Here is a 24,702-nt window from a genome sequence, read left to right as displayed (position 1 = left end):
GCCCGGATTTCTCCCGGGACATGAAAAAGGGTGAACAGAAAGCAAACAGTCAAACCTGTGCTTTATGTTTTCAAAGCAGAATTCTTGACCTTCTGCTCTCCTGCATTTTCATCCCCTCTCCCCGTGGAAACAATCACGTTTGCTGTGTTTATCTATCTGTGTTTTCATAGCCTCTCTAGCAGATACCAGGATTTTACTGAGTAGATTTCGGTGTGGCAGGACCCCTTGGTGACGGTGTGCTGGTGAGGACGCGTGAGTCGGCACACGTGTGTGTGCGGTGGTGACAGGCGGGACGGTGGATTGGGGGGTTGGGGCTTGGGATCTACCGGGGACAGTGGCTGGAGCTTCAGCCCCTTCCTCGCACTGAGGACTTGTTCACAGTCCATGGGGTGACCCTCCCCCCAAATGGAAGAGCAGCACCCCGTCCAACCCCTTTCGAAAGACAGCACAGAGCTAGCTGTCTTTTCATTTTGGCAGACTGCGAACTAGCGGACTAACATCAGAGGAGGCTTAAGGGCAATAACTCTTGTTTTTAAGCAACTTTTTTATGACTTAAAAACCCTGAGAACCGTTTTTGAAGTTCTGACCCTTTGAACTCTATTTATATATACATTTTCAGAAACATGGTGACCAGCAGATAAACACGGAGAGTCTGAGCGTCTGTTGACCAGCTTGGCAGAAAGTTCTTATACTTTGACAATGAAACCTGCCTCTCCGTGGGGGTCTTCAGCCTAAACTTGGCTTCTCAAAGGGGATTGTTTTCAGAAGTCGTGCAGAGAAATCGGTATAATTTGTCCTAAAAGGTACAGGGACACATTTATAGAAAAACTTTTTAAAAACTGTATCTTTCCTTTATGTGAAGAGTCTGCCTAGTGCCTTAATGAGGAAGCAGGGCTCTCTTGCCACCAGTTGGGGGCATCCCTGGGCAGTGACCCGATCACCCAGGGACTGGCCTTCCCACTCGAGGTCAACAAAGGGTTGCTGCTGCTTCTCAAATGTCCCCGTTGTCCTCTTGTGTCCCGCCCCGCCTGCTCTCCACGGGGGATGTGCCTGGCTCCGTCGGGCCATCCTGTTCCTGCCCTCCACCCTCTCGTCCAATACTGTGTTTGACTCCCAGGGGAGTTGTCAGCCCAGAAGTGGCTCTCGGTTGTGCGGGCAGCGGCAGCCCCAAGTGTTCCCGAGGTCCTCTTGAGCCAAACTCTGAATCCTGTCACTTGGAGGTGCGTTCGGAAGGAGGTGGGGGAGTGGCTTCCTGACCTCAGCTGGCTTGAGGGCAGAATACGCCCCTCCGAATGTACCCCAGGAATCAGGGCTTAATGCTGTGGCGCCCCTGGGCTCCAGGCCATGCAGATGCCAGTGGCAGGGGTTCATGGCAGAGCAGCTAGTCGAAGTCAGGGCGCATCCCAAGAAAACCAGTGGGGTGTGTTTCTGGAAACAACTGTTGGAGCTAAGCTCTCGGTTTCTCTGCTGGACCCCAGAGCTGCGGCTGCACTCATTCCTCTAGATGTCGCTTTGAGCACCCCTGAGGAGAACTTTTTCCAGTAAAAAGTTTGGGGTCCTCGGCAGTAGCTGGTTGGAGGGGGACCAGGTTGGGCTTCCTCTACTCCTCGTTTCCCTGCTTGTCAATCATGTTTCCTCCCAAGGAAGAGCTTTTCCCCCGACAAAGGCCAGGTCTCCACAGACCCTGAGAGCCATCCCTGTCCCACCCCTGCCCTGAAGCCCAGTGTTCTTTGCAAAGAGCTAACCACCCACCCCACCCCCAAAGTCTAGCAAACACAAGGGCAGGGCGAGAACTGAGTCCATGCCCTGTCCTCGGCTCTGCGCATTGTATGTTTCACAAATTGCTTTCTACATGCACACAAAGCTTCCAGATCCACAAAACATCCCAGTGAAAAGGAAAAATAAAAGTGTTTTTTGTTTTGTTTGTTTTGTCTTTTTGTTTTGTTTTGTTTTGTTTGTTTGTTTTTTCTGGAAACTGCTTCAAATCTTGCTGTATCTATAGAGCCCAGAAGGACATGTTCTCGTTTGCCTGCCTGATTCCATGGTGGTGTGCTGACAGCACGCTTTTACGTTGCGTTCTTGGCGTTGGAGCCGCTCTCCTTTGCAGCCCTGTTTCCCAAGTTCTGTTCAAGTTCAACTCATGTAAATTCTCCGTGGCACGCTGGGTGCTGCGCCCACGTTGCTGCTGCATAAGACTCTGTACTTGGATGCCAATCCACAGGCCTGATGAAATCGCTTGTTGTGTATCAATAATCATTAGTGGCAATGATGACATTCTGAAAAGCTGCAATACTTATACAATAAATTTTACAATTCTTTGGAATGAGGCTTTTTTACTTCTTTGGCCATCTTGACTTCCCCTGTCCCCCACTGCTCTCAGCAACGCTCCCGGGATCCATTTGGCGGGATGGAAGAAACCTGATGAGTTGCTGGGGGCCTTGAGCGATTCCCTAGACCTTTGGCCCAGTTCAGGCTGCATCCGGGGAGCCCAGTGAAAACACTAGCTCAGGCAGGTGGTTCTAGTAAACGGGGTTAAAATCAACCCACCCCTTTTACTAATTAGGGTTAAGAGATCTTGCAAGACATTACCTATTTTTCCTCCCTCTTGGAAAAATCATTCTCTATAGCATGCCAAAAACTCTGAGAAGTTCTGCAAGAAAGAAACTGCCCAAGGTGAATCGCTTACAGAAGTAAACATTGAAGCATGAATTTGTATAAAGGGATACATCAAGGGTGTGCCCAGGGGAAACGGGAATTGGGAAGAGGAAAAACGAAGCAGGATAGGGACGACTTTAGGCAAAGTCTTTACCTCAGCCAGCTCGCAAAGATCCCAAAGGGACCTGTGGGGACCTCTGGCGGGTAAGGTGCTTCTGGGTGAGAAGCAGACTCATATGTTCCTGGCTCGTGTGTGTCAGAATGTAGCAGCGGGGGAGCGTCACAAGCCCCAGGGGTGTTCCCAGAGGATGTTCCCAGGTACTGGCCCTTGGTAATGCCCTTGGATGCCGGGGCAGGGGGAAAAGGAACCCAAAAGCGTCCCAGGGGATCTGAGTGGGCTACCCACAGTGCCCCCTACATTAACTCATATTTAAAACCATCTGACACGTGGTTAAGTTTTTTGTTTTTTTTTTTTTTTTAAATCAGCCCAAACAGTTAATTCCCCAGGGATGCCCAGTATTTGGCCTCATCCCCACAGTTCCGCAAGCTTCTGATGTACAGAGTCCTACAGTCAGGGCCTTGAGGCACACATCTATCTTACTTGTTCCCTCTCTCTGGTGGGGGAAAATCTCAGAGAGAGAGAGAAAGGAAGAGATAGAAAGAAAAGGAAAGGAAAGAAGAAAAGGAAAATTGAGGAAAAACCCAGAGAACTGACTACTCTTCAGTGCTGGCAGTGGGACACCGTGGTGTTGTTCCACAGCCCAAGTGCCTCTCCTTAGCGGTCACTGTCCTTGCTGGCCCTCAGTCACCTCATCTGTAGAAAGGGTTGATGGCAGCGCCTGTGAGGTAGTTGTGAAGGATGTCTTGGGTTGAAAAGGAGACCCTCCCCACACCTTCGACTTCAGCTCAAACCGATAAAACTGAATGAGTCCAGAATGAAGGCAGAACTCAGAATGTCTAATATTTGTTGAGCACCTACTAGGTGCCCAGCACCATGTCAAGTTCTTGACTGAAGTCGCCCTTGCGTTTGAGGAGGTCCCATCTCTCATTCATCTGATTTTTTATTTTTATTTATTTATTTTTTTTTTTTTTAAGCACAGCATCACACTGGGCACTGCTCAAAGCCTAACCTCTGACCCCAAGAAGCCCACCTTCTGGTTTTGGAGAGAGACTCGCAGACTGGCATCACAACACAATACCGCAAGGGCGGGAAACTGTGCTGTTAGGGTGGGGGGAGGCTGGATTTCCAGTCCAGAGATGTCAGGCAGAAAGGGAGGGGAGAGAGCCAACCAGGTGCCTGCGTGAGCAGAAGCCAGCAGGAGACTCAGCAGCGCCGCCGCACAGCCCCGCAGAGCCATGCCCTGGAATCCACTCTTTCTTCCTCTAATAAGTGAGCCAAGCCCAGCTGAGGCTGGAGTTAGCAGAAGAGGGAATCATTGACTCTTGCAACTGCTAAGCAACAGGTAGAGCAGGGCTGGACCACCTGCTGCCAGGTCCAGATGGGCCCACCATGACATCACGAAGACGTCTGCCTCCACCACCAAGCTGCTCTGCCCCTCACGGACCTCCCTTTCAAACAGAGTCTCCTCTCCCGACACCCAACGTCTCTCCAGCTTCCTTCTCTCTGCCCTCAACCAAGTAGGAAGAAATTAGCTCCCCGTCCTTCCAGCAAAAGTCCCAGAATTGAATTCCATTGGCCTGGCCTGGGTCACGTGCCTATCGGTGAGCCAATCCCTGAAGCCGCGGGGAAAGCCGGGCTCTGATTGGCCAGGCTTCAGTCACTTGCCCCTCCCTGCACTCGGAGGCGGGGCTAGCTCCCTGCAGTCCACCTGCACCGAGAAGGGAGAGCGGCGATTCGCTAAAGGAAAGTGAGGGGGACTCGCCAGAAGACGGGGTTCGGGCCTGGCAGCTGGAGGCAGCAGCTGCCATCACGCCGGCCCCGTGAAGCCGTGGGTACAGAAAGCAGGCGGCCCTCGCGGAGCCCAGCCGGGCCTCTGCAGCGTGCACAGCCTGCGGGCTCCCTTTGCACCGGGCTGGGAAGGCAGCCCTGACATTTTTGGCTACTTCAAGTCGGCTTTGAGTTGATATTTGTTGAAATTACTTGAGCATGGGTGTCTGGCTTCCTGTCTCCGCCGCAGGCATAGACGGAGCGTTCGCCGCGAGGAAGACTAGCGCCAACCGGGGAGACAGAACACACAGCGAGCCGTGCCAGCTCGGCGTCGCGTTTCCTGTAACACTTGGTGCAGTTGTACCGAAGTAAAAGAACGGCTTCTAAAAATAAAACAAAACATGATAAGCTCCGCAAATAATTTGGAACAAATGATGGATTTAAATGTGCGAATAGGTTTTTAAAATAAATATCCGTCCCGGGTGCGGGTGCGCGCGCCCGCTCGCCCCGCCTCTCCCTCCCTGCCCTCGCCCCCGCTTCCCTCCCTCCCTTTCGGTCCCCACCTCGCCGGGACTGATAAGCCTGAAAGTGGAGGCCTGAAATCATGATGTTCATCTTATTAAAAGGCTTTTATTGAACTCAAAATAATTAAATTTGTCTTTAAAAGCATCCAACTTAATTGAGCGAACAAGTTTTGAAATGAATTTTTTTTAAATTCATCGTTAGACTCCTGCCTGCTCTTTACAGACTTGGGCAGGTGCAAAGAAAGGGGCAAAGCGTGGGCTCTGGGCTCGGTGGTCGTTTGATCTGGATTCAAATCCTCCCCAGTCACCTTTCCAGCCAGTTCACGCCCCTCACCGCCCCGCACCGCCCCCACCCTGCCTCAGTTCCCAGGAGGAGTGAGGTGTGCAGAGAGCTGTAGCAAATGTCATCCAGGCCTCACTCGTCTCCCCTTATTTCTTTTCGTGTGTGTCCACGTGGGCTCAGCCTCTAGGTAAAAGAACTTGCATCCCACCACCTGAGGCTTCCTCTGTCTTCCAAAAGCTTCTCTGCCCATCCCGCAGCAGACCAGAAGTGCTGGGAATCCATATCATTGCGAGAAGCCTGCCCGGGTGATGGAAGCAGGGGGATAAAAACCCCAGCTCCTTCCTCCTCCGGCAGTGGGGTGGGGCCTGAAGATTCTCCACATGTTCCCAGTGTTTCCAACGATCTGGAGGCCCTGAGTACTAGCCCAGCAAGGTCATTTGCTTGATGACACACCCCTGGTGAGGTTCCGTCTTTCCCTGGGCCCGCTTCCCACTGCCGTCCAGCAATTCCCGGTGTCACCTTCCAAGTAAACAAGGGCTTACACCCCAACCTCTGCCTTCTGGGGCACCCAGCCTCAGACCACAAACTGTCAAGTGGTGGCCAGCCAAGTGACGGGATCAGAGCACCTCGGAGAAAAAGGGCTCAAGAAGCAGAAGGTACAGAGGGGCCTGTGTGTGTGTGTGTGTGTGTGTATGTGTGTGGTGCACACGTGCGTCTGTGTTCAGGGCCTCGTGAAACTGTTTAGTTGTCTTTTTTTTAACCCAGTATATCCAAGATACGATTTCAACATGGAATCAATACAAAAATTGTTAATGAGAAAAAAAATCTTTAAGTGTTGGACTTTCTTACAACTTGTGAGATTTCTGGACCTCTGAGTACTCAGCACAGCACTCTGCTCATAGGGGCCCTGGTGTGGACTGAGTGTTTGTGGCCCCTAAATCCATATCCTGAAGTCCTATCCCCCCAACACGACGGTCTGAGGAGGCGGAGCCCTCAATGGGATTGGGCCTTTGTAAGAATCACAGAGTTTTCTCAGCCTGCTCCCCTACCCAGTGGGAACACAACGAGAAGATGGCCACTGAGGAACTGGGAAGCAGGTCTCACCAGATATGGAGTCTGCTGGCACTTTGACCTTGGACTTCGCAGCCTCCAGGACAGTGTGTGTTGTTTAAACTCTCCCCACCCCCACTCCCATCTGTGCTGTTTGGTTATAGCCTGATGAAGGCAGACATACTCTGTCAAACCAAACCTTACAGAACAATTAAATATCAACTTTCCTTTTGCAGACAGGCTTGAAAAGTCATGCTCGGTGGCACAGAGGTGTTTAGCAGAGAAAGGATTGATTCTTCCCAGGGCGGTGCTATGACCACACACACCTGTTCACAGCGAGGGAAACAGTTGCCAAGAGCTTGGATGCTAGAGCCCAACAGTCTGGGCTTGAACCCCATCCCTTCCACTCCCTAGCTCCGTGATCTTGATCAGCCATCTTCCTGTGCCTCGGTTTTCTTGTCTGCAAAACACAGATTTAATATTACTTAGCAACATTATAGGTTACTAGAAGGAGTCAGTGAAATCATGGAAACAGAGTCCATAGTAATTTCTAACTAAATACAGTTGAACCTTGGAAACACAGGGGTTGCAGCACCGAACATCCTGTGAGGTCCAAAATCCATGTGTCACTCCCTAAAAATGTAACAAGTGACCAGAAGCCTTATTGATAACATAAATCATCAGTTTACACATTTTGTATGTTCTGTGTATTACGTACTGTATTCTTGCAATAAAGTAAGCCAAAGAAAAGAAAATATTAAGAAAATCATAAGAGAAAATACATCTACAGTATCATACTGCATTTATCAAAAAAAAATCCGTGTATAAGTACACCTGCACGGCTCAAAGCCAGTGTACTCAAGGGCTGGCAGCAGTTCTTACTCAGCCCCCCAGCCTTTTAAGAAACATCATTGGGTCAAATTTTACAGCAGGATATCCATTTAAAATGAAAAGAAGGTACCAACTGGCATGTAAAAGTGTTCTACTCTCAGCCCATCCCCTCCCCCACAGTCGGCAACAGCCCGCCCACAACTCAGAGGAGCCGCAGCCCCCAGAAGAGCAGGAACCCTGGCAGCTTAGTCCCTGCACTTCCCCATCCTACCTTCTGGGCATAGAAGTCTTAGCACCCTAGGCCAACGGATACTTCAAGAGGCTTTGAAAATGTTTGAGCTCCAAAATAGGGGATTGGGGGGGGGGCAAAACATTGCGAATTCAGAATCAACAAAGGTTTAATGAAACATTTAGGAAACCTAACATTATGTCACGTTCATGAATTGTTCCATTTAGTCGTTAAAATTTCATTACACTTCATTGTATTTGGAACGAGCTTATAGGTGAGATCTTCTCATTTTGCCAGAATCCCCAAGAATACTGAGTGCTCCGTGAAGAGCTTGTGGTCAGTTGAAATGAATGAATTTCTTGGAGGCAAATAATTTTGGTGGGAACATCATCAAAACATCTTTTGATCATAAAAATAAAACTTAGGTGGAAATTCATTTCAAGCCATTCGTTGGGATATGGGGATGGGGAAGGGCTTTCTACAGGATGTCAGTGGTGGGGAAGGAAGAGAAAAGAGCCTGGTGCTGGCCAACCTCCCCACCCCTTGCCCACTTCTGGCCCATAAAGAAAGCACCAAACATTATTTGGTGAAAGACCAGATGAAACGGGACTGCTTTGTCATGTCAGAGGGGGACAGCTGTGGATAATGCTGTAATGATGACCAGCTCCTGCTTACTGAGCACATACTACATGCTCAGTGCTCTGGTAGGACCTAGGTGCATGATCTCATTTAACTTTTGCAGTCACCCCAGAAGTAGGTGCTGCTTTGATCTCCTTTTCCGAAGGGAGAAACTGAGGCTCAAAAAGACTAACGACTTGCTCCCAGGCCTGCAGCTAAAAAGTAGGGGTGCTAGACCAGAACCCCAGGTCCGTCCAGCTGCAGTGGACACAGATGACCAAGGGAAGCCCTCTGAGCTCTGCCTTAAAGGGCAGTGAACAGAGCCAAGGCAGGTCCTTGCGGGGGTTGGGGGGGCTGCCACAGCGGGTCCTGCTGCCTTTGACAAAGCAGCTTTCCCTGGTTTTTGTTCCTCACCTGGTGTTGGTTGATAGCTCTCGAGACAGCGTGCACTCCTTCTCCTCGGGCCACCTCTCGTTCTCTGATCTTTGCCCCTGACCGAAGACACATTATTACCCACATTTGGTGCCTTCAGACCTTTCCACTCCCTCCCCCGAGGTGAATTCACAGAGAAAATGTGAATTTGGGTGGCGAGTTCTAATAGTTTCCAGAAAAACACAAACCATGAAAAAGGAATGTGCTTTCCAAGGCAAAAAGAGATCTGGGCTTGAGCAGGCAGTGGCCCCAACTTGGAACTACTGTGGACTTTGGGGTCTTTCCCCGGCAGAGTAGGGAGCCACCTACTCTCTTCCTCTCCTGTTTTGCCTTCCACACTGGACAGGAGGCTCTGAGAATGTGGACACTGGTTTGCACTCAGCCTCAAAATTGCTAATCAACCGTGAATTGACATTCTGGCATACTCATTCCTTGGGGGGAGCAACAGATACCCGACATGGAGAAAACAGATTCTTGAGAATCTTGAAACAGATTCTCAAAACAGAATCTCGAAACAGATTCTCGAAATTCTCGACAGCTTGGTATCCCCCGATACCTATGGTCTCCTATTCCAAAGTAATAAAACCCCCATTTTAGCTTAGTGCATTGTGGCCCAGGATAAGTACCATCTTTCCCCACCCTCTTTGCTGGCCATGGTACTACTGGGATGTCAGTAAAATGTGTGTGCAACTGACAAGTGTCCTTAAAGGGGAGCTACCTGCCCTTCTCTTTCCTCCTTCCTGCGGGAAGGAAGGCAGATTGATGGCTGGAGCTTCAGCAGTCATCCTAGAACATAAGGCCAACCTGGAAATGAAGGCCACAAAGGAAAGAGCAACAAGATAGAAGGGGCCAGGGTCTCAACACCACATTGGGCCACACCAAACCTGGACAGCCTACCCCACTGTTATGGGTGAAAGAAAAAGGTATCTGCATTGTTTAAGCCACTGATATTTGGGCCAAAGGTAATCGTTATAGTCAAAATTATTTTCAAAATCTCTTAAATTAAGAAATGAAATATAAGAGAATCCAAATCTTTAAAAGTGGGAATCCTGGGGTGCCTGGGTGGCTCAGTAGGCTAAAGCCTCTGCCTTTGGCTCAGGTCATGATCTCAGGGTCCTGGGACTGAGCACCGAGTCGGGCTCTCTGCTCAGGGGGGAGCCTGCTTCCTCCCCTCTCTCTCTCTCTCTCTGCTTGCCTCTCTGCCTACTTGCGATCTGTCTGTCAAATAAGTAAATAAAAATCTTTAAAATAAAATAAAAGTGGGAATCCCACTCGGCGCAGTGAGACCCTTCCAGCAGGAGTGTGGCTTCCATAAACTCCAGACCTGGGACGGAATGCTATGGAAGGCTTCAGAGTTTTGTTTGTCTCTAGCGTCTAAACTTATTTTGTACAGATGCACTGTGTCACATTTTCCAACTTTTGGCACTTTCATGAGCTCCGATTAAGGCAGGGTTTTTCGTGTTTATTATCTCTGTTTTATAGTTTAAGAAACCAGGGCGCCGAGAGATGGTGACACACAGCTGGGGAGGGGCAGGTCTGCAGCTGGGACCTGCCTGGAGAAGAAGGCGAGGCAGAACCCTGTCCAGGTCCCAGGGGCACTTGACCTTCCCAACCTAGCGGTTCCTGCCGCAGGCTCCGAAGCCAGGGTGCGAGCCCCGCGTGCCTTCCGGATGGGGGCGGGGAAGTGAGGATGGGGCCGCTGCGGGACAGGGGCATGAAGGGGCAGAAAGGGACCATCAAAAACCGTCCAGACACAGGCCACGAGGGTGCCGGCCACCACCACGGAAGCACGAGCGGCCCTTCCAGAAATGAATTTGACCCTCAGGATTAAGCCCGAGTCTCAGCCTAACCTGTAAGCCTGCGGGACACCTGGGTCAAAGCCAGAGCCTCTGGCCTCCACACGAAGAGGTCGGCAGCGTGCTGAGGACGAGAGGCCAGGGAGGATGGGGAGCAGCCCGGGGATGGGGCCAGATGGAGTCAGGGGTTTCCCAAGGAGGGTGGTGATGGGTGGGGGGGTCCCTCCGCATCAGAGACCCGCGAGCCGCCCACGGGTCCAGGTTGGTGAGCGAGCGCCACCTGGTGGCCAGTCCCAGGACGCCGCCCGCCCCCCACCCCCAGCCTCCCACTGGGGGCTCAGCCCGAGACCCCTCCCTGGGTGCCCCTCCACTGTCTCCCTCAACAGCCCCGGCACGTTTGAAATGGATGTTGACAACGCACAGGGAGAAGCACGTTTTCTAGTTTTTACATTAAACAGAAACAAAACACCCTTGCGGTTTCCTGTTGCTTCTGAGCTGTCGGATGTGGCAGCAGGGGTGGGGGTGGGGCGCATGCGCGTCAGCTCACCTGCGATGCGCGCCCCGCCCCCAGACTCCGGTCTGTGGCCTGGGTGGGGACCGCGCATCAGGACTGCGGGTTCTGCAAACACTGCTCCAGATGGGCGAGCCCCTCCCTTTGCAGAAGTGCTGAGGCAAAGTCCTCCGAGGTGGAGATCCTCCCCAGGCATCTGAGGCTGGAACCTTGAGCCCAGGGACTTTCAGGGCTGAGTTGGTGCCCCTCCTGGCTGCTTGGCCCCAAGCCCTTCACCACCGTAGACTTCGGTTCCCCTTTCTGTTACCTGGTAAAGAACGGTGGCTCTGACTACTTGGGGGTCAGGAACCCCTTGAAACTACATGGAAGGGATAGGTCCTTTTTCCAGGTCTGTGGGTGCCCCCTGGGCTCATGGCTGGAGATGGCACTGCAGGGGGTGGTCTGGTCAGACTGTTCAACTGGATGACCCCCTTCAGTCCTCTTCCGGACCTCCTGATGTAGCTACTTTTATTAGCCCCATTTCACGGATGAGGAAACTGAGGCACAAATATGCTTACAAACTTGCCCAAAGTCACACAACCAGTAAATTGTGGACTGAGTTAGAACCCAGCCTTGGCCAAGTGACCTCATGACTTAAGCCTCAGTTTCCCCTCTGAGAAAAGATATCAGTACCAGCCCCTGCACTGATGGGGGGTCAGAGGGGCATGCATGATTGGAAAGCACATAGTAGGTGCTCACTAAAAATACCTCTGATTTTGACACGCGCAGACGATTGCAGCAGCCGAGCCACCCCCAACCAGGGGCCTCAGCCTACATGTGGGGATCAGGGCGGGCAGCAGCGAGCGCCCAGAAAGTCAGGGAAGCCTCGCGCTTCCAGAGAATGCTCTGGTCTTGCCAAGCTCAGCCTCTTTCTACCCACACGTACTCCGAGGCCCTTGCTCATCACTTCTGCTTTCAGTTTTTTTTCTGAGGCCACACACAGGAGTTTCGTTTTCTTTTCCCCCAGAAAGCCGGTCAGGTCAGGCTGACTAGGCTTGTTTCTGGAGTGTGAACAGCAAACACCCACCCAGCTGACGTGTCCCCTCACAGCTGTGGGAGCACCACATCCAGCCAAGCAAGGACACCCGGCCTCCTCCCAGCCTGCCCTCTCCAAGCCACCTTGCCAACACCTGCCACGGTCCCCACGTCTCCAGGCTCCCAGCCTCTACAGCCAGGATGGCCCAGGCCCCTGGGGACCCTGATGAAACAGGTACTTTTTTTCCTTCTAAGGGACAGTGGGCGCTCCCAGTGGGCTTTGCACTTTTTTTTTCCAGCTCCTTTCCTCAGTTAGACGACAGCAATGCTAGCTGACAGTGCTCCGAAGCACAGTGGCTGCGGGAGCCCAGGGGAACCCACGGTCTGGTCGGGGACCTCGCACACCTTTCAGGAGCCCTGGGGGGGAGGGGGCAAGCGCAGCGCTGAGGCCCTACAAGGGGGACCCTGGGCAGCACTTCTGACACTGGGGTCTGAAGACCTGACCTCACACTCATTTGAAGGAACAACAGAAGCAACAGAAGTTGCTTTGAGGAGAGGCAGATATGCGAGCCTGCGTTCCCCTGTACCACGGATAACACTTGGCTCCTGGAAGAAAACCCAAGAAAAGCAAACTGTGTATTCTAGAGAGCCTGGGGGCTGTGGGTTGAGGGTGGCTTTGGTTTTTGTCTTCTTGTTTTGTCATCATTAGCTGGTTTATTCCTCACTACAATCATGGAGGTAGCTGCTTTCATCCCCAGTTCACAGGTGGGAAAAGTGAGGCACAGAGAGATACCATGGATGGCAGAGTAGGGGCTCAAACCACGGCCAGAGAACAGAAAAGAGGGCAGGTGGGGGGCTGGGGAAGGGTGCCAGCAGGGTGCCCCCAGGGCCCGGGATCATCCCTGGTTTCTGTTGTACTTCCACGAGGGGGACACAAAAGTACTTGTCACTCAGCAGGTGGATTTAACTTCTCCCACCCAGGTGTGCCTTGCCACCCTGTCCCTTACACCTCGTCCGTTTTACAAATTCCCGTTTACAGACACACCAGCCTGAAGACTCAGTCCGCCAGCCCGATGGGCTCGGCCCTCACTCTGATCTCCAACCCCACAACTCCTCGGCTCCTTTGGGGTCAGGTGGGTGGCGGAGGAGGGAGGGGAAGGCGCTCACCCAGGGGCAGGCTTTTCAAGAATCGAAACTCTTTTCAAGACAAGGCAAAGTCAGGCTCGCTGTTGATGAGAGGAGGTGCCCGGCCACTGGGGGCTGACCTCGGTCGGTGAAGGGATAGAGGCCCCCAGGCGGCCTAACTCAGCCTCACCTGCACCCAGCAAGGACAAACACGTCCCGGTCACAGGGCGAGCCTCAGAGCCCAGCTGCGGGGCCAGACAGTGGATAACCCCTTCCCCCACTAGGGAAAGCCCAGAAGGTGAGAGGTTGGGCTGCTGCCCTGCTAAGGGGCCCCGAGTCTTCCCCAGAAGGACCCTGCTTTACATTTCCCTTGTGTTCTTGGGAGCCGATGTTTCCTGTGAAGACGCTGGGCTGCCGCCCACAGGGCTCCCTCCAGTTCCCCAGGCACTGTGTGTGCCCTGTTCTCGGCTCCCCAAAGAACCACTGGCTTGGGTTTGTGGGAGCCTGTCTGAGAGGAACAGAGGTCGTTTAGAGAGCTCCTTCTCTAGCCTCTGGGATTCTCTTTAGGGTCATTAACCTCAGGTGGGGATATATTGACCCAGAAGGAACTGCCCAGGCCCCGCCCTGGGTCATCTGGACAGACACCTGTCCCTGTGCTGGGCAGACCCACTCAGACACTTGTTCATTCAAATGCTATTTCCTGAGCATTCACTGTGTGCCCAGCACTGTGCTAGACACCAAAGATAATACAAGGAACCCGGCAATCACAGCAGGGGATCCTTGGGGACCTTCTGCAGGGACCCCCCCCCCCCACACACACACACACTCAGGGGCACCCAGGACGGCTCCCCAAGAGAGATGGTGTTTGAGTGAGACCTGGAGGTTGAGTAGATGTTGGGCAGGTGGAGAGGGGGGAGAGTGTTCCTGACAGGGGCAGCAGTGTGTGCAAAGGCCCAGGGGTGAACGACGGGCTGGAAGGAGCATGGCAGGCTGGCCCTCGGGGGCAAGTTCTGGCTGCAGAGCGGAGGGTGGGCCGGAGGGATCCCGGCCGTGGTCGTCTGGGAAACAGTGATGAAGAATCGGAAGGTAGAGGCACGGAAGGGAGAAGAAAAGGTTCGAGGGAGAGCCAGGAGTAAGGTTTCCAAGGCTCTCTTGTAACTGGCCATCGGGGAGGAAGATCCGTTTCTGCGTGTCCGTAGCTTCCTGGCTTGGATGAGCTGATGCGGCCCTGATGTGGGTGGAGAGCCCACGAGGAGGGGAAGGCACCGGGGGGTGGCGGAGACAGCAGGCCTCCCAGGCAGGCCCTGTGCCTCCCCCTACTTCTTGCTCTCTGCCCTCAATCTAGCCCACCCTGCCACCCTCTAAGCCCCTCTACTCTGGGGAGGTCTGACGGCTGAGCCTCCCCCCGCTCGCACCAGGGGGAGGGGGCTCACACCAGGCAAGGGATACTCCGAAGGCTGGGGTACCTCCTCTGGGCTGTGTGGCCAAGGTCATTTGGCGTGGCTCCTTCCCCGACCAGTGGTGTCATTGCTCGGGCCCCCGCCCCTCCCTCTGCCCTGGACCCCTCACCCGGGGGTGCCTCCCCTGCCCCGGGGCTTCCAGCCCAGGCTCCATCCGGGAAAGAGTCAGTTCCCTCTCTGCCCCTCTCTCCTCCTCCCAGACCTCGAGCAGAGGATCCTGCAGGTGCTGAGGGACGTTGGCTCCCCCATGAAGTCCAGCCAGTTGGCAAAGGAGTGCCAAGTGCCCAAGAAGAATGTCAACCAAGTCCTCTACCAGATGCTGAAGGAGTCCAAAGTCTCCCAGGAACGCCCTGCGATGTGGGGCCTGGGCCAGGGTGGGACCAGAGAAGTGGAGCCCGCAGAGCCGGCCCGGCCCAGCCAGGGTAACCTGCCCGCCAGGAGGGAGCAGGGTGGGGGACCCAGCACGGGGACCCTGGCAGCGGACACGCAGGCTCCGGGCCTGGGTTCGAATATGGGCTCCCCAAATATGGGTTCTGCCTCTCGAGGGTGCGCGGCACCCCGTGGCCACGCCTTGTAGATCTGGGGTGGCGAGGAGGGGAGGGCCTCACACCCGCACCCAGCAGGCTCTCAGCAGAGCATGAGCAGGAGGGGTGCCACGGATGACGGCCACGTGGGGACAGGAGTAGAACAGACTTGGCTTCGAGGGGGTCCCAGCGCTGGCGCTCGACAGGCGCTTCCCGGCCTGCGCACGGCGGGGACGACCCTCTTCCTCTCGGCCCAGAGGCGTGAGTTAGCAGCGAAGCCGGGGGCATGGAGAGCAGCAGGGCAGGCCGGAAGGCAGGTTTGTTTAACTCTAGACTCTGAGTTCCGATCGCCGGCGCACCGGGGCCACCGTGGAGCGGCCCACCTCTGCCCCTGGGGTCCCCGTCCCCTCTGCCGCCCCTCATGCCCCCGGCTGCTCTCTCCTCCTCCAGCAGAGCTGCCCCAGCAGGACGTGGCTGCAGCTCCAGAGGAACCTGGCCGTCAGCTCACTAAACAGCGTAAGTAGCCCGCTTGCCCCAACCCTCCTTGGCCACTTGTGATGTTACTCTTGTCCCGTCCCCCCAGAGGTGCCCACAAAGAGGCAGGACTCAGTCAGCACAGTGGAAGCGGCTTGATGGCTGGGCAGGCCCCCTGATCCGTGGCTGCACCTGTCACGGGTGCCTGCCCCGTGCCCGGCACCGTCTGGCGCAGCCAATGTCTTTTCTGCCCCCAAGAACAGCCGCTGAGCAGGGCTATTCTTAACAGCCACACGTTTCCCATGGGGCCATGGGGCATAGGGGGTCTGGGTCGCCCGAGTTCACACAGCTAGTGAGCAGCGGAGGAGATTCAAACCCGGACTCCTCCTTCTCCACCCGCTGCCCTGCCTTCCAGAGGAAGAGATCTACAGGATTCTGAAAACCCATGGGCCCTGTAAGGCCCTGACCATCTCCCAGAAGCTGGGAAAGAAGACAGCGAAAGAGGTCAACCCAGACTTGTACGCCATGAGGGGGAAGCACCTTCTGGACTTGGATGAGAAGTCAAGTACATGGGCAGTTTATCGGCCAGGTAGGTCCTCACCTGCCACCCATGCCTGGATGGGGCAGGGCAGGAAGAGAAACCACAGCATCCAATACCTGTGGGTGCCCTGCCCGGAACTTTGCCAGCCCCAGGTTCCTTGCCAGACCCTCCCCGAAGCTTGTGGTGGCCTTGCTGATGGGTCCCTAGAAGGAGGTACCAAGAAGGTGGATGTGCTGGTGGGAGTATCCAGGGAGGGCTTCCTGGAGGAGTGACCTGAGGCTGTAGTTGCCGAAGGCAAGGGCCCGGGAGCAGAGGTGTCCCACTCAACTATAGCAGCCCTGGGATGCGGGGCTCAGCCCGAGTTTGCTAACAGTTTTGTCAGCACTTTGCCCAACTTGGAATTTTGAAGCTGCCGAAAGAGAAGGCTGGGCCCAGACACCCAAAGGGTGGGGGCCCGGGTGACGTCTCCCTCAGGCGCAGCAGGCACAGGCCCTAGAATTAAGGTCCACGACCCTGTTCTAATTCCTCTTAAAATCAGGGAAAAAAAAAGACGAGTTAATCATGTCTCCCGCGTCGATGATATTTGCCTTTATCGACCCTGTCGAAAACGGTAATTTTGAGTATTTTTTTTATGGAGGAAGGCCCCCAACAAGGCATAAGAGCCGAGGTCCCACAAAGGTGGGGTGTGGCCCTGCAGTGGAGCTGGCGGAGCCCCAGGCAGGTGCTCACGTGGCCTGTGGGATGATGTACAAGTTCACGGCGCTCAAGGCGGGGAGGGGCTCCGCATCGCAGGCGGAATAACACGGCAGCCTCCAGGTTTTAAACACTGGTGGAAAGTCCCCATTCTTCAAAGTGCCATGTGAGCCAAAGGGAGGTTATCCCATGGCCAGAAACAGCCCATGGTCAGCCCCCTGGCAGTCTTCGTGCAGGGGAGAGGAGTCCTGGAGCCGAGTGGTCAGGGGATGCCTCACAGAGATAGGGACAGAGGATGGGGTGGGTGGTGAGGCTCCCACGATCCTCCCGGGGGTGGCAGAGGACACATAGGTAGGGTGACCGCCCCCGGGACATCTAAGCAAGGCTCACCTGGGATACCCGGGGGGCTTGTGACACACGCCGGCTCCTGGGTCCCGCCTTGGATGTCCTGACCGAGGACGCTCAGGGTGGACACGGGGGCGTCTGGGTTTTACACGCTCCGCCAGAGATTTGGTTGCTGCTCCCTGGTATTCGGAAACCCCCGACCTCCAGGGAGGGCAGAGGGCTTGAGTCGAGTATTACTTTGCAGACTTGGCAGGAAGAAATCCGGCCCCTGCAATAATTTACCAGAAAAATCCAATCAACATGATCTGTCAGAATGGACCCAATAACCACATTTCCATTGAAAACTCCGAAAGCATCCAGATTGGACATGGGAATGTCATCGTGAGACCGACAGCCTCTGGAGAGAATGGTGAGTCCTCAGAGAGACACCTGCTCCCTGTAGGTAGGGGTCCCTGCTCCATCTGGGTGGGAGCAGAGAGGGGGATGTTCAAGCTCTGAGGAGAAAGGGCAGCTCTCAGATCTCCAAGGTCCTCCCTTTGTGGCCTTCCTGAGAGGGAGCGAGTCTTCCTTCATGCCTGGATCAAACCTCTCCTGCTTTCCCTTCATTCTGATACCTTCTGCCTTGGTTTCAACGGGACCTGATACTTTGCCATGAGAAACATCTCAGTGTTCACGCTCCCTCAGTAGAATGTCCCAAGGTGTCACTGTAGTATTTCGTTTGTTCTGAGACACACTCCCCCCACCACCCCCCACACACATTTTAACATCTTAGAAACTGGGATGCATCTTACCAGCAACATCCTACTTTTGTTAAAATATAGTCTTGCAAAGGAGTGCCTCCTCCGTGCCAGGCACTGGGGCAAGAGGGCACAGGGCCCCTCGGAGAGCAGCCATGGAACACCAGTGGCAGCATCAGCCCAAAAGTTGCTGTCCTCCCTGTGACTCGGAGAGAGCCGACGCCTCCCTCCCCACCCCCGACTCTGGGTTTCAGTTTCCTCAGCGGTGAAATGAGGAACTTTGTTTTAGAATCTAGGTCAATGTCTCCCCAACCTTAGTCCTCTGACCTCTGCCCTCCCCAATTTGGGCCAGGCCCATGTCTGATTATTTCCTTAACATAGTTAAATGGCTTATCTTTCTATTCTAGTCAAATTTATTTTTTTTAAAGATTTTATTTATTTATTTGACAGAGAGAGATCGCAAGTAGGCAGAGAGGCAGGCAGAGAGACAGAGGGGGAAGCAGGCTCCCCGTTGAGCAGAGAGCCCAATGGGGGGCTCCATCCCAGGACCCTGAGACCATGACCTGAGCCGAAGGCAGAGGCTTAACCCACTGAGCCACCCAGGCGCCCCTCTACTCAAATTTATTTTAAAGTTAGCTTCTATAGCCTGACCTTAAGTTTAAAACCAGGAAGTTTACCATAAAGATAAATACCGAGAAGAGAAAACTGGATGCCCCAGCTCGGGGTGTTAAAGATAGGCCAGCACCCAACGAGACTCACCGTGGTGGGTTCAGAGGACTGAGAGCCTGAGGGAGCAGAGGCTATGCTCACTGACTGAGTTTTCCAGTGCCCCAGGGACACCCCAGGGGACCCCCATACAAACCGTACTATTGGGCCCACCTGCTCTCCATCAATAGCCTGAAACACTCATTCCCATCCGATAGAACCCACCAAGAATTCAGAGGCCAGTCTCTATCCAGCCAGGACTTTGCGTGTGTAGGGGGGAGGGGGCTTCAGAGGCTGGGGGTCTGAGGTCATGTTGCTGTGTCCCCTGCTAGGCTCCATGGCTCCCCTCCACCTCCCCCCAGTGGCACCAGCTGACCCCTCATCTCAGACATCTCCGGCTGCAGCCTGGGGACCCCAGGACATCTGCTTGGAGAAGTCTGTGCTCAGACGGGTACAGATGGGACACGGCAACAACATGAACCTCAAGAGTGCCCCGGCCAAGGACCCTACAGCCCGCAGCCCCTCGATCAGCCCCCCAGGTAACTCAGCCTGCCCCTACCCCAGCCCACCCCATCCATCTCCCCACTGGACAGAACTTGAGCCATTTTTTGCTGGGAGAGAGGCATGATGGGAAATTCCTTTCCTTCCACCGGGGGAGGCTGTCTACACAGTGGAGCAGGTGCGGCTCCAGAGCCGGCCCTTGGGGTCCTGCTCCCTGCCCTCCACCCTCCCCAGGAAAACCGTATCCTTTGTATGACAGGCGTGGACCAGGTGAAGCAGGGTCAGAGGAGATGGCCAGCCTGGAATGGCATCTAAGGAGGGGGCAGGAGCCATCTGAGTACCTGGTGTCCTACTGAGTGCTGTCCACAGGGACCAGAGAGCCCAGGCTGAGTCCTCTGGTAACCCAGAGACAGGCTGGGGCAAAACAGCAGCGAGGCAGGGACACCCGGAGGAGAGTTTCCAGGAAGGAGAAAAGGAAATGAGTTCAGGGAGTTGCATGGGGTCCAGCCACAGGGGTCTGCGGTGACCCAAGGGGACAGAGGAGCGTCAGGAGGAGGGGGACTGTGTGCAGCTCTTGTCCGAAGTTTGGATGGGAAAGGAGCCAGGTGGCAAGGGCTGGGGACTGGCCGTGACCACGAGGAGGCTTTAAGCACAGGTTGGAGGTGGTGTCCTGGAGCTGCGGGGAAGCCAGCAGCAGAGACGGGAGCGGGCGGGGGCGGGGAGGGCAGAGGTGCTCGAATCCCGTGGAAGGGCACAGAAGGGGCCAGCGTCCATGCCGGCAGACCTGGGTGGCAGAGAGAGCCGGCAGCCCGGCGGTGTGCAGAGGTGCTGTGGGAGGCAGGCTCTCGGCCGTGGACCGAGCCTGGCCTGGCTTCAGGGAGGAGAACCGGCCGGGGAGAACTTGAAAGCCAGGCTGGGGGGCGTCAGGGCTCAGGGCCGCCATCCAGCTGCTCTTGTAGCCCTCCTGACGTCTCTGTCTTTGGCTGACCCACAGTCTGTGCCCCCACGGATGGCCCAGAAGCTTTGTTCGAAATTCGAATGCCCAAACCAGGACCTTCTGCTGAGGAGGAGGTGGCCCAGAGAGTCCGTATCCGTTCATGCTTCCTTGAGGACACCGCCATCGGCAACAGCAACAGAATGACTGTCAGCTCGGAGACAGCTGGTCCAGAAGGAGCTGTAAGGCCTGAGGACATCAAGAGGGACCCTGGGGAGCCAGGCAAGGATGCAGGTGAGCCTGGGACAAAGTGAGCCCCGTGTTCTCTCTCTCTCTCCCTCTCTCTCATCCACGCATCCGTCTACTCATCCGCCCATCCGTCCGTCCATCCTTGCGTCCGTCCGTCCGTCCGTCCGTCCCCCCATCCCCCCATCCCCCCACCTACCCATCCATCCATCCATTCATCAACAGTCATTCTCGAACCTCCCATTTCCGAGAGTCTGGACAGCAACAGAGGGTCATAGCAGAGAACAGCCCTGGAGATAGTGTGTGGGGGCAAGTATTTTCAGCCAAGTGGCCTAGCCCAGCATTTAGCTCTGAGCCTCCATTTCCCCATCGTGACTGAAGGATGATAATTGCCTGTGGCTCCTGGTTGTGGTGAGGACTGGGGGAGCTCTGCAGGCAAAGCTTGGCCCCGTGAGCAGCCCACACGTGCCTCCAGGCATCGAGAGGTACTTTTACCACTGGTGTTGTTTTAGGCGTCGTGGCAGGCGCTGGGGTGCCACAGCGAGTGATGGTCCCTCTCGGAGAGAGGATACTTTGTTGCAGCAAAGAGACCCTCTAACCAGAGTGGCTCCCACCTGCGGGAGGCTCAGCACACAGCCGTCCAGGCTGGCGGGAGGTACAGAACCCGGGCTCTCCCGGGGGCTCTGCACACATCTGGGGACATAGACGCTACAGAGGCCCAGCCATCCGCCTTCCACCGAGCACACACACACTCCCGGCCTCAGTCCATGGGCTTGCTCTTGGCCTCCAGAGGGGCTGGGAAATGGCACCTGAGCCTGGCTGAGACTCAGGAGAAGGGGCTTCATGGCCAACAGGACGTCGCTGGGCAGCTGGACGCCCGGCACAGCTCCTAACCCCTGGTTGTGGAGGCAGGCGACAGAGGCAGGAACGAGGTGGCGGTGGCGGAGGGAAGGTGCATCCGGTAGGCGGAAGAGTGTGGGCGGCAAGCGAGAACAGGATAGTGGGTGAACAGAAGTGTGAATGCGACCTGTGCACGCGTCGGGGATGGCAGAGGCCAGAGCCTGGTGCCACACCATGGCGGGGACGTTGGCCTCCATCCCACGGCTGTCAGGAACCACGGAGGGGATGTGGGCACGAGAGGCATGACGGGACTTCTGCCTTCGGAACGAAGGAAGGATCGGGAGGAGGGCCGCAGCTCCCGACGCTGGGATTTGGAGGAAGGAGTCGTGCCGCCGCCCCCACGGTTAGAACACCTAGACTAGACCTTGCCGGCATCCACCAGGCGGCACCACAGGCCCGTGGGCACTTGTGCTGGACGCCAAGAGTGCCTTCCCATCCTGATGACCATGTCCTTGAACTTCCAACAGCCAGAGGAGGCCGTCGAGAGAAGGTGCCCTCTTCCCCACTTCCCAGAAACCTCTACGGAGGCCCACAGGGACCCTGGGGGTGGGGGGCCCCCACCTGGTCTTAGGTGGAACCAGCCAAGACTCCTCTTTGGGGGGAAAGAAACACAGCCCTCTGACTCTGAAAGATAGCGAATGCCCCCTCCGTTGTCCCTCCCCAAGGAATCAGCAGTGGCCCTGACAAAGCCTTTTTCACTCTGCTCTCCTACCCACCCTCCTCACTGGCCTGAGGAACACCTGACTTCTTACTCAGGGGACGGGCAGGAGCCCATCCTAGGACGTGGAAGGCCCGGCAGGTCTTCCTCTTGGGGGAAATGGATGGTCAGGGTCTGTCAGTGCCGTGGAGGGCAGCACCCTCTTTGGGGTCTCTGTGAGCTGAGGCTCCTGGACAGGCTGTCAGTAGGGGTGCCGGCAGCTCCCAGCCCCCAGCTGCTCGGCTCGCTGCGGTGACACCCTGATGGGATCGGGAACATGACTTTGGGGACCCAGTGCAATACGGAAAAGTGGGGCCCCTGATTCAGCTTCATCAGAATTTCAAGACAGAGCCGAGCTTTGAACGGAGCCCAGGCTCCCTCTGAACATGGACCCAGGCCACATGTCCGTGAAGCTGGCCCTCCTTGGAGCCTTCTGGAACAGGACCCCTCCTCTAGTCCGTACCCACCCCCCAAGTCACTCAGACCCTTGAGTCTTCCCGGAAATAATGCTGCAGCCACCTTAGACCTTCTTCTGTCTTTCCTCTATTGGGAAGAAGAAGTTCATTCCCTTCCCAGTTCTGGCCCTGCCCTTGCCCTAAACTGCTCCTTCACCTGGACGCACAGCCGTGAACAAGTCAGAGAAACATTCCGGGGACCAAGACAGGCAGCTCACAAAGCAATCAAGCCTTTTGAAGAAAGCCGGGCACCGTAAAACAAACAAACAAAAACAATAAAACCTCAGAGGGGTGGGCAATGCCATGATGGGCGAGGCGCTGCCTTGATGGGGGCAATCAGAGAAACCTCCAGGAGGAGGTGGCATCTGAGGGGGAGGCAGCCAGCCAAGCAAAGATCGGGGAAGGCACTGCGGGTGGAGGGGACAGCACGTGCAAGGATCCTGCTCCGAGTCCTGCAGGAACCTAGGGAGCAAGAGGGAGCGCGTTCTGCCAGCTGGGTTCCTCCGAGCTGGGAAGCCCAGAAGAAAGGTCTGGATCTTCTTCAAAGTGCACTGGGGAGCCCCTGGCGGGTTTTGAGCAGGAGCAAGTGTTAAAGTCTCACCGAAGACCGTGAGGGGACAGAACCAAGGGGGTCCTGGGGGAAGACGGGAGCTACTGCGCCGTCCAGGTGAGAGCAGGCGGGGTCTCGGAGATGGGTCCCCAGTGAGCCAGACGGCTTCAGTTATTTGAGACAAGGGGGCCCCTGTGTCCCTTTGGCAACAGCTTCTCTTCCCGGGATCTTCTCTCTAAAGGTGCAGAGCCTAGAAGCCAGTTCCCTCACCACCGTGACCAGGCTCCCCCCCGGCAACAGCGACGTCTTGACCTTCATCTCCGACCTTGAAGCTGTGACTCTTGAAAGCGGGGATCCCCACACTATAGAAGACAGCAGCCAGGTGGACAGAACCCCAGACATGGACTCCCGGGGGCAGGTGGAGACCGGAACAAACAGCCAGGCTCTCTCAGGAAGAGCAGGCAGACACCAGTGAACCCCTGGTCCTGTGCCTTCTGTGCTTCATAAACGCTGTTTTCCACCTTCTTGCCTCCTGACACGTGGCTAGCGAGAGTCAGCCCTGGGGCTGGGCCTGGCCTGGGGCTGGGCAAAGGCACCTCTGTCCACTGCCTCCCTGGCTCCCTTCCATCATGGCTGTCCATTCTTCCCTCACTCAAGACCTGACTTCCTCAAGGCCCATTATGGCTGCCTGATCTCTTTCTCACCTGACCTTTCTAGAACCTTCCTACCTCCACTTTGATCTCTCAAGATTTCTTAGCTGAACTTCCAGAGAATAAATCCCTCCCTCAAGGCCCCAGTGGAAATCACTGGCTAGCCCGTGGGTCAGGTGACCTGTGCTAGCCAACTGTTAGGGACAGTTTGTCACACACCAACATGGCGCTTGTGGGTGGGCTGAGTTCCCTTGGTAGGCTTGTGGTCGCAGTGGCATTTCTAGAACAAAGAAGTGGGGTGGGGTCTGGGGGACACTTGGGAAGGAAGATAGAGAAGGACAGAGGGAGGTGGTGGTCAGCCAGGCAGGACCACTGTGGAAGGGGACTTCATCTCCACTCGTTACGTCCACATCACACACAGCTACGTGTCCACTGCCCTTCCCAAGGCCACACCTGTACTTCACTCTCTTCTGTGTTTCCTCCTCTGGACCAGGGTTTTCCAACGCCCAGGAGCCCTGTCCCTTGGTGGACGGAAGGGCTGGCTCATCACAGAGCCTCAGTAAAGAATGTCATTGAACAACCCTTTTTCTCTTTTCAATGTGACTGAGAGGGTGTTGAGAGCCTTGACACACTGATCAGTGCCTGGGCCAACACACAGCATTTATGGTATGTCCCTTAAAGGGGAGTCCTAAGGCATTGTTGGAGCTCCTGGATCCTGTGATTCCTGAAGCAAGCTCTATCTTTGCACTTGTCCATTAGATGAGCTGATGTGTCTGTCCCCTTAGTGTGGAAGTCAGCTCCAGTCGATTTCCCTTTTCTAGCGTGGCCTGTCCCTCTCACCTCTGCCACCCCCTTTCTTTAGCTCAATGCGACTCAGCCCGCAGGTTTCCGCTGACCTATGACTTCATCCAGGACAGCTTCCCAGGCTCTCCTTCCAGCCTGTCTCTTCTCCGCTTCTGAGGCTCCTGTGTTCCCCCGATAAACCCGTGTCTCACTGCCCTGGCATTGCCTGGCTACTCGCCCCTCTCTCCATATTCACCAAGGCTCATTTGGCTGTAGATGACAGAAAGCTGCGACCCACTTCATACAAAAGGGGATGTGCTGGCTCTTCTCACAGACACAGGTCCAAGCACAAACCTTGCTTCAGGAACGTCTCCATCTGGGAAGTCAGTGTCTTCGGACCCAGCCTCCCTCTTTCCGTCTCTCTGCTCTGCTTTCCTCTGCTGGCAAAGATGGGGGAGCCTCCAGGCCCCCCGGCCACCAGTGGAAGGACAGGCTTCTTTCCAAAGGCAAAAGCCCGGTTGGATGGCTTTGGTCACATAACCTTCTCTCAG

The 24,702-nt window shown here is 55.3% G+C and overlaps 1 protein-coding gene across 3 annotated transcripts; it reads left to right on the top strand.

The window, feature by feature from the left end:
- Window positions 1-11,798: 11,798 nt before the first annotated feature.
- On the top strand, window positions 11,799-23,240 carry ZBP1 (Z-DNA binding protein 1). Of its 3 annotated transcripts, none has more exons than XM_059407289.1 (8): window positions 11,799-12,066; window positions 14,617-14,838; window positions 15,394-15,456; window positions 15,830-16,003; window positions 17,238-17,402; window positions 18,768-18,974; window positions 19,931-20,164; window positions 22,960-23,240. In XM_059407289.1, exons 1-8 carry the CDS (start codon window positions 12,033-12,035, stop codon window positions 23,046-23,048), a joined length of 1,188 nt encoding a protein of 395 aa, XP_059263272.1. In that variant the 5' UTR covers window positions 11,799-12,032; the 3' UTR covers window positions 23,049-23,240. The 3 variants fall into 3 exon arrangements, with proteins under 3 accessions (XP_059263272.1, XP_059263273.1, XP_059263271.1); XM_059407290.1 differs by having other exon boundaries at window positions 15,391-15,456; window positions 18,798-18,974; XM_059407288.1 differs by having other exon boundaries at window positions 15,391-15,456.
- Window positions 23,241-24,702: the final 1,462 nt, after the last annotated feature.

The sequence above is a fragment of the Mustela nigripes genome, chromosome 7, assembly GCF_022355385.1.
Source record: "Mustela nigripes isolate SB6536 chromosome 7, MUSNIG.SB6536, whole genome shotgun sequence".
Lineage (NCBI taxonomy): Eukaryota > Metazoa > Chordata > Mammalia > Carnivora > Mustelidae > Mustela > Mustela nigripes.
This window is presented reverse-complemented; position numbering and strand designations above follow the sequence as displayed.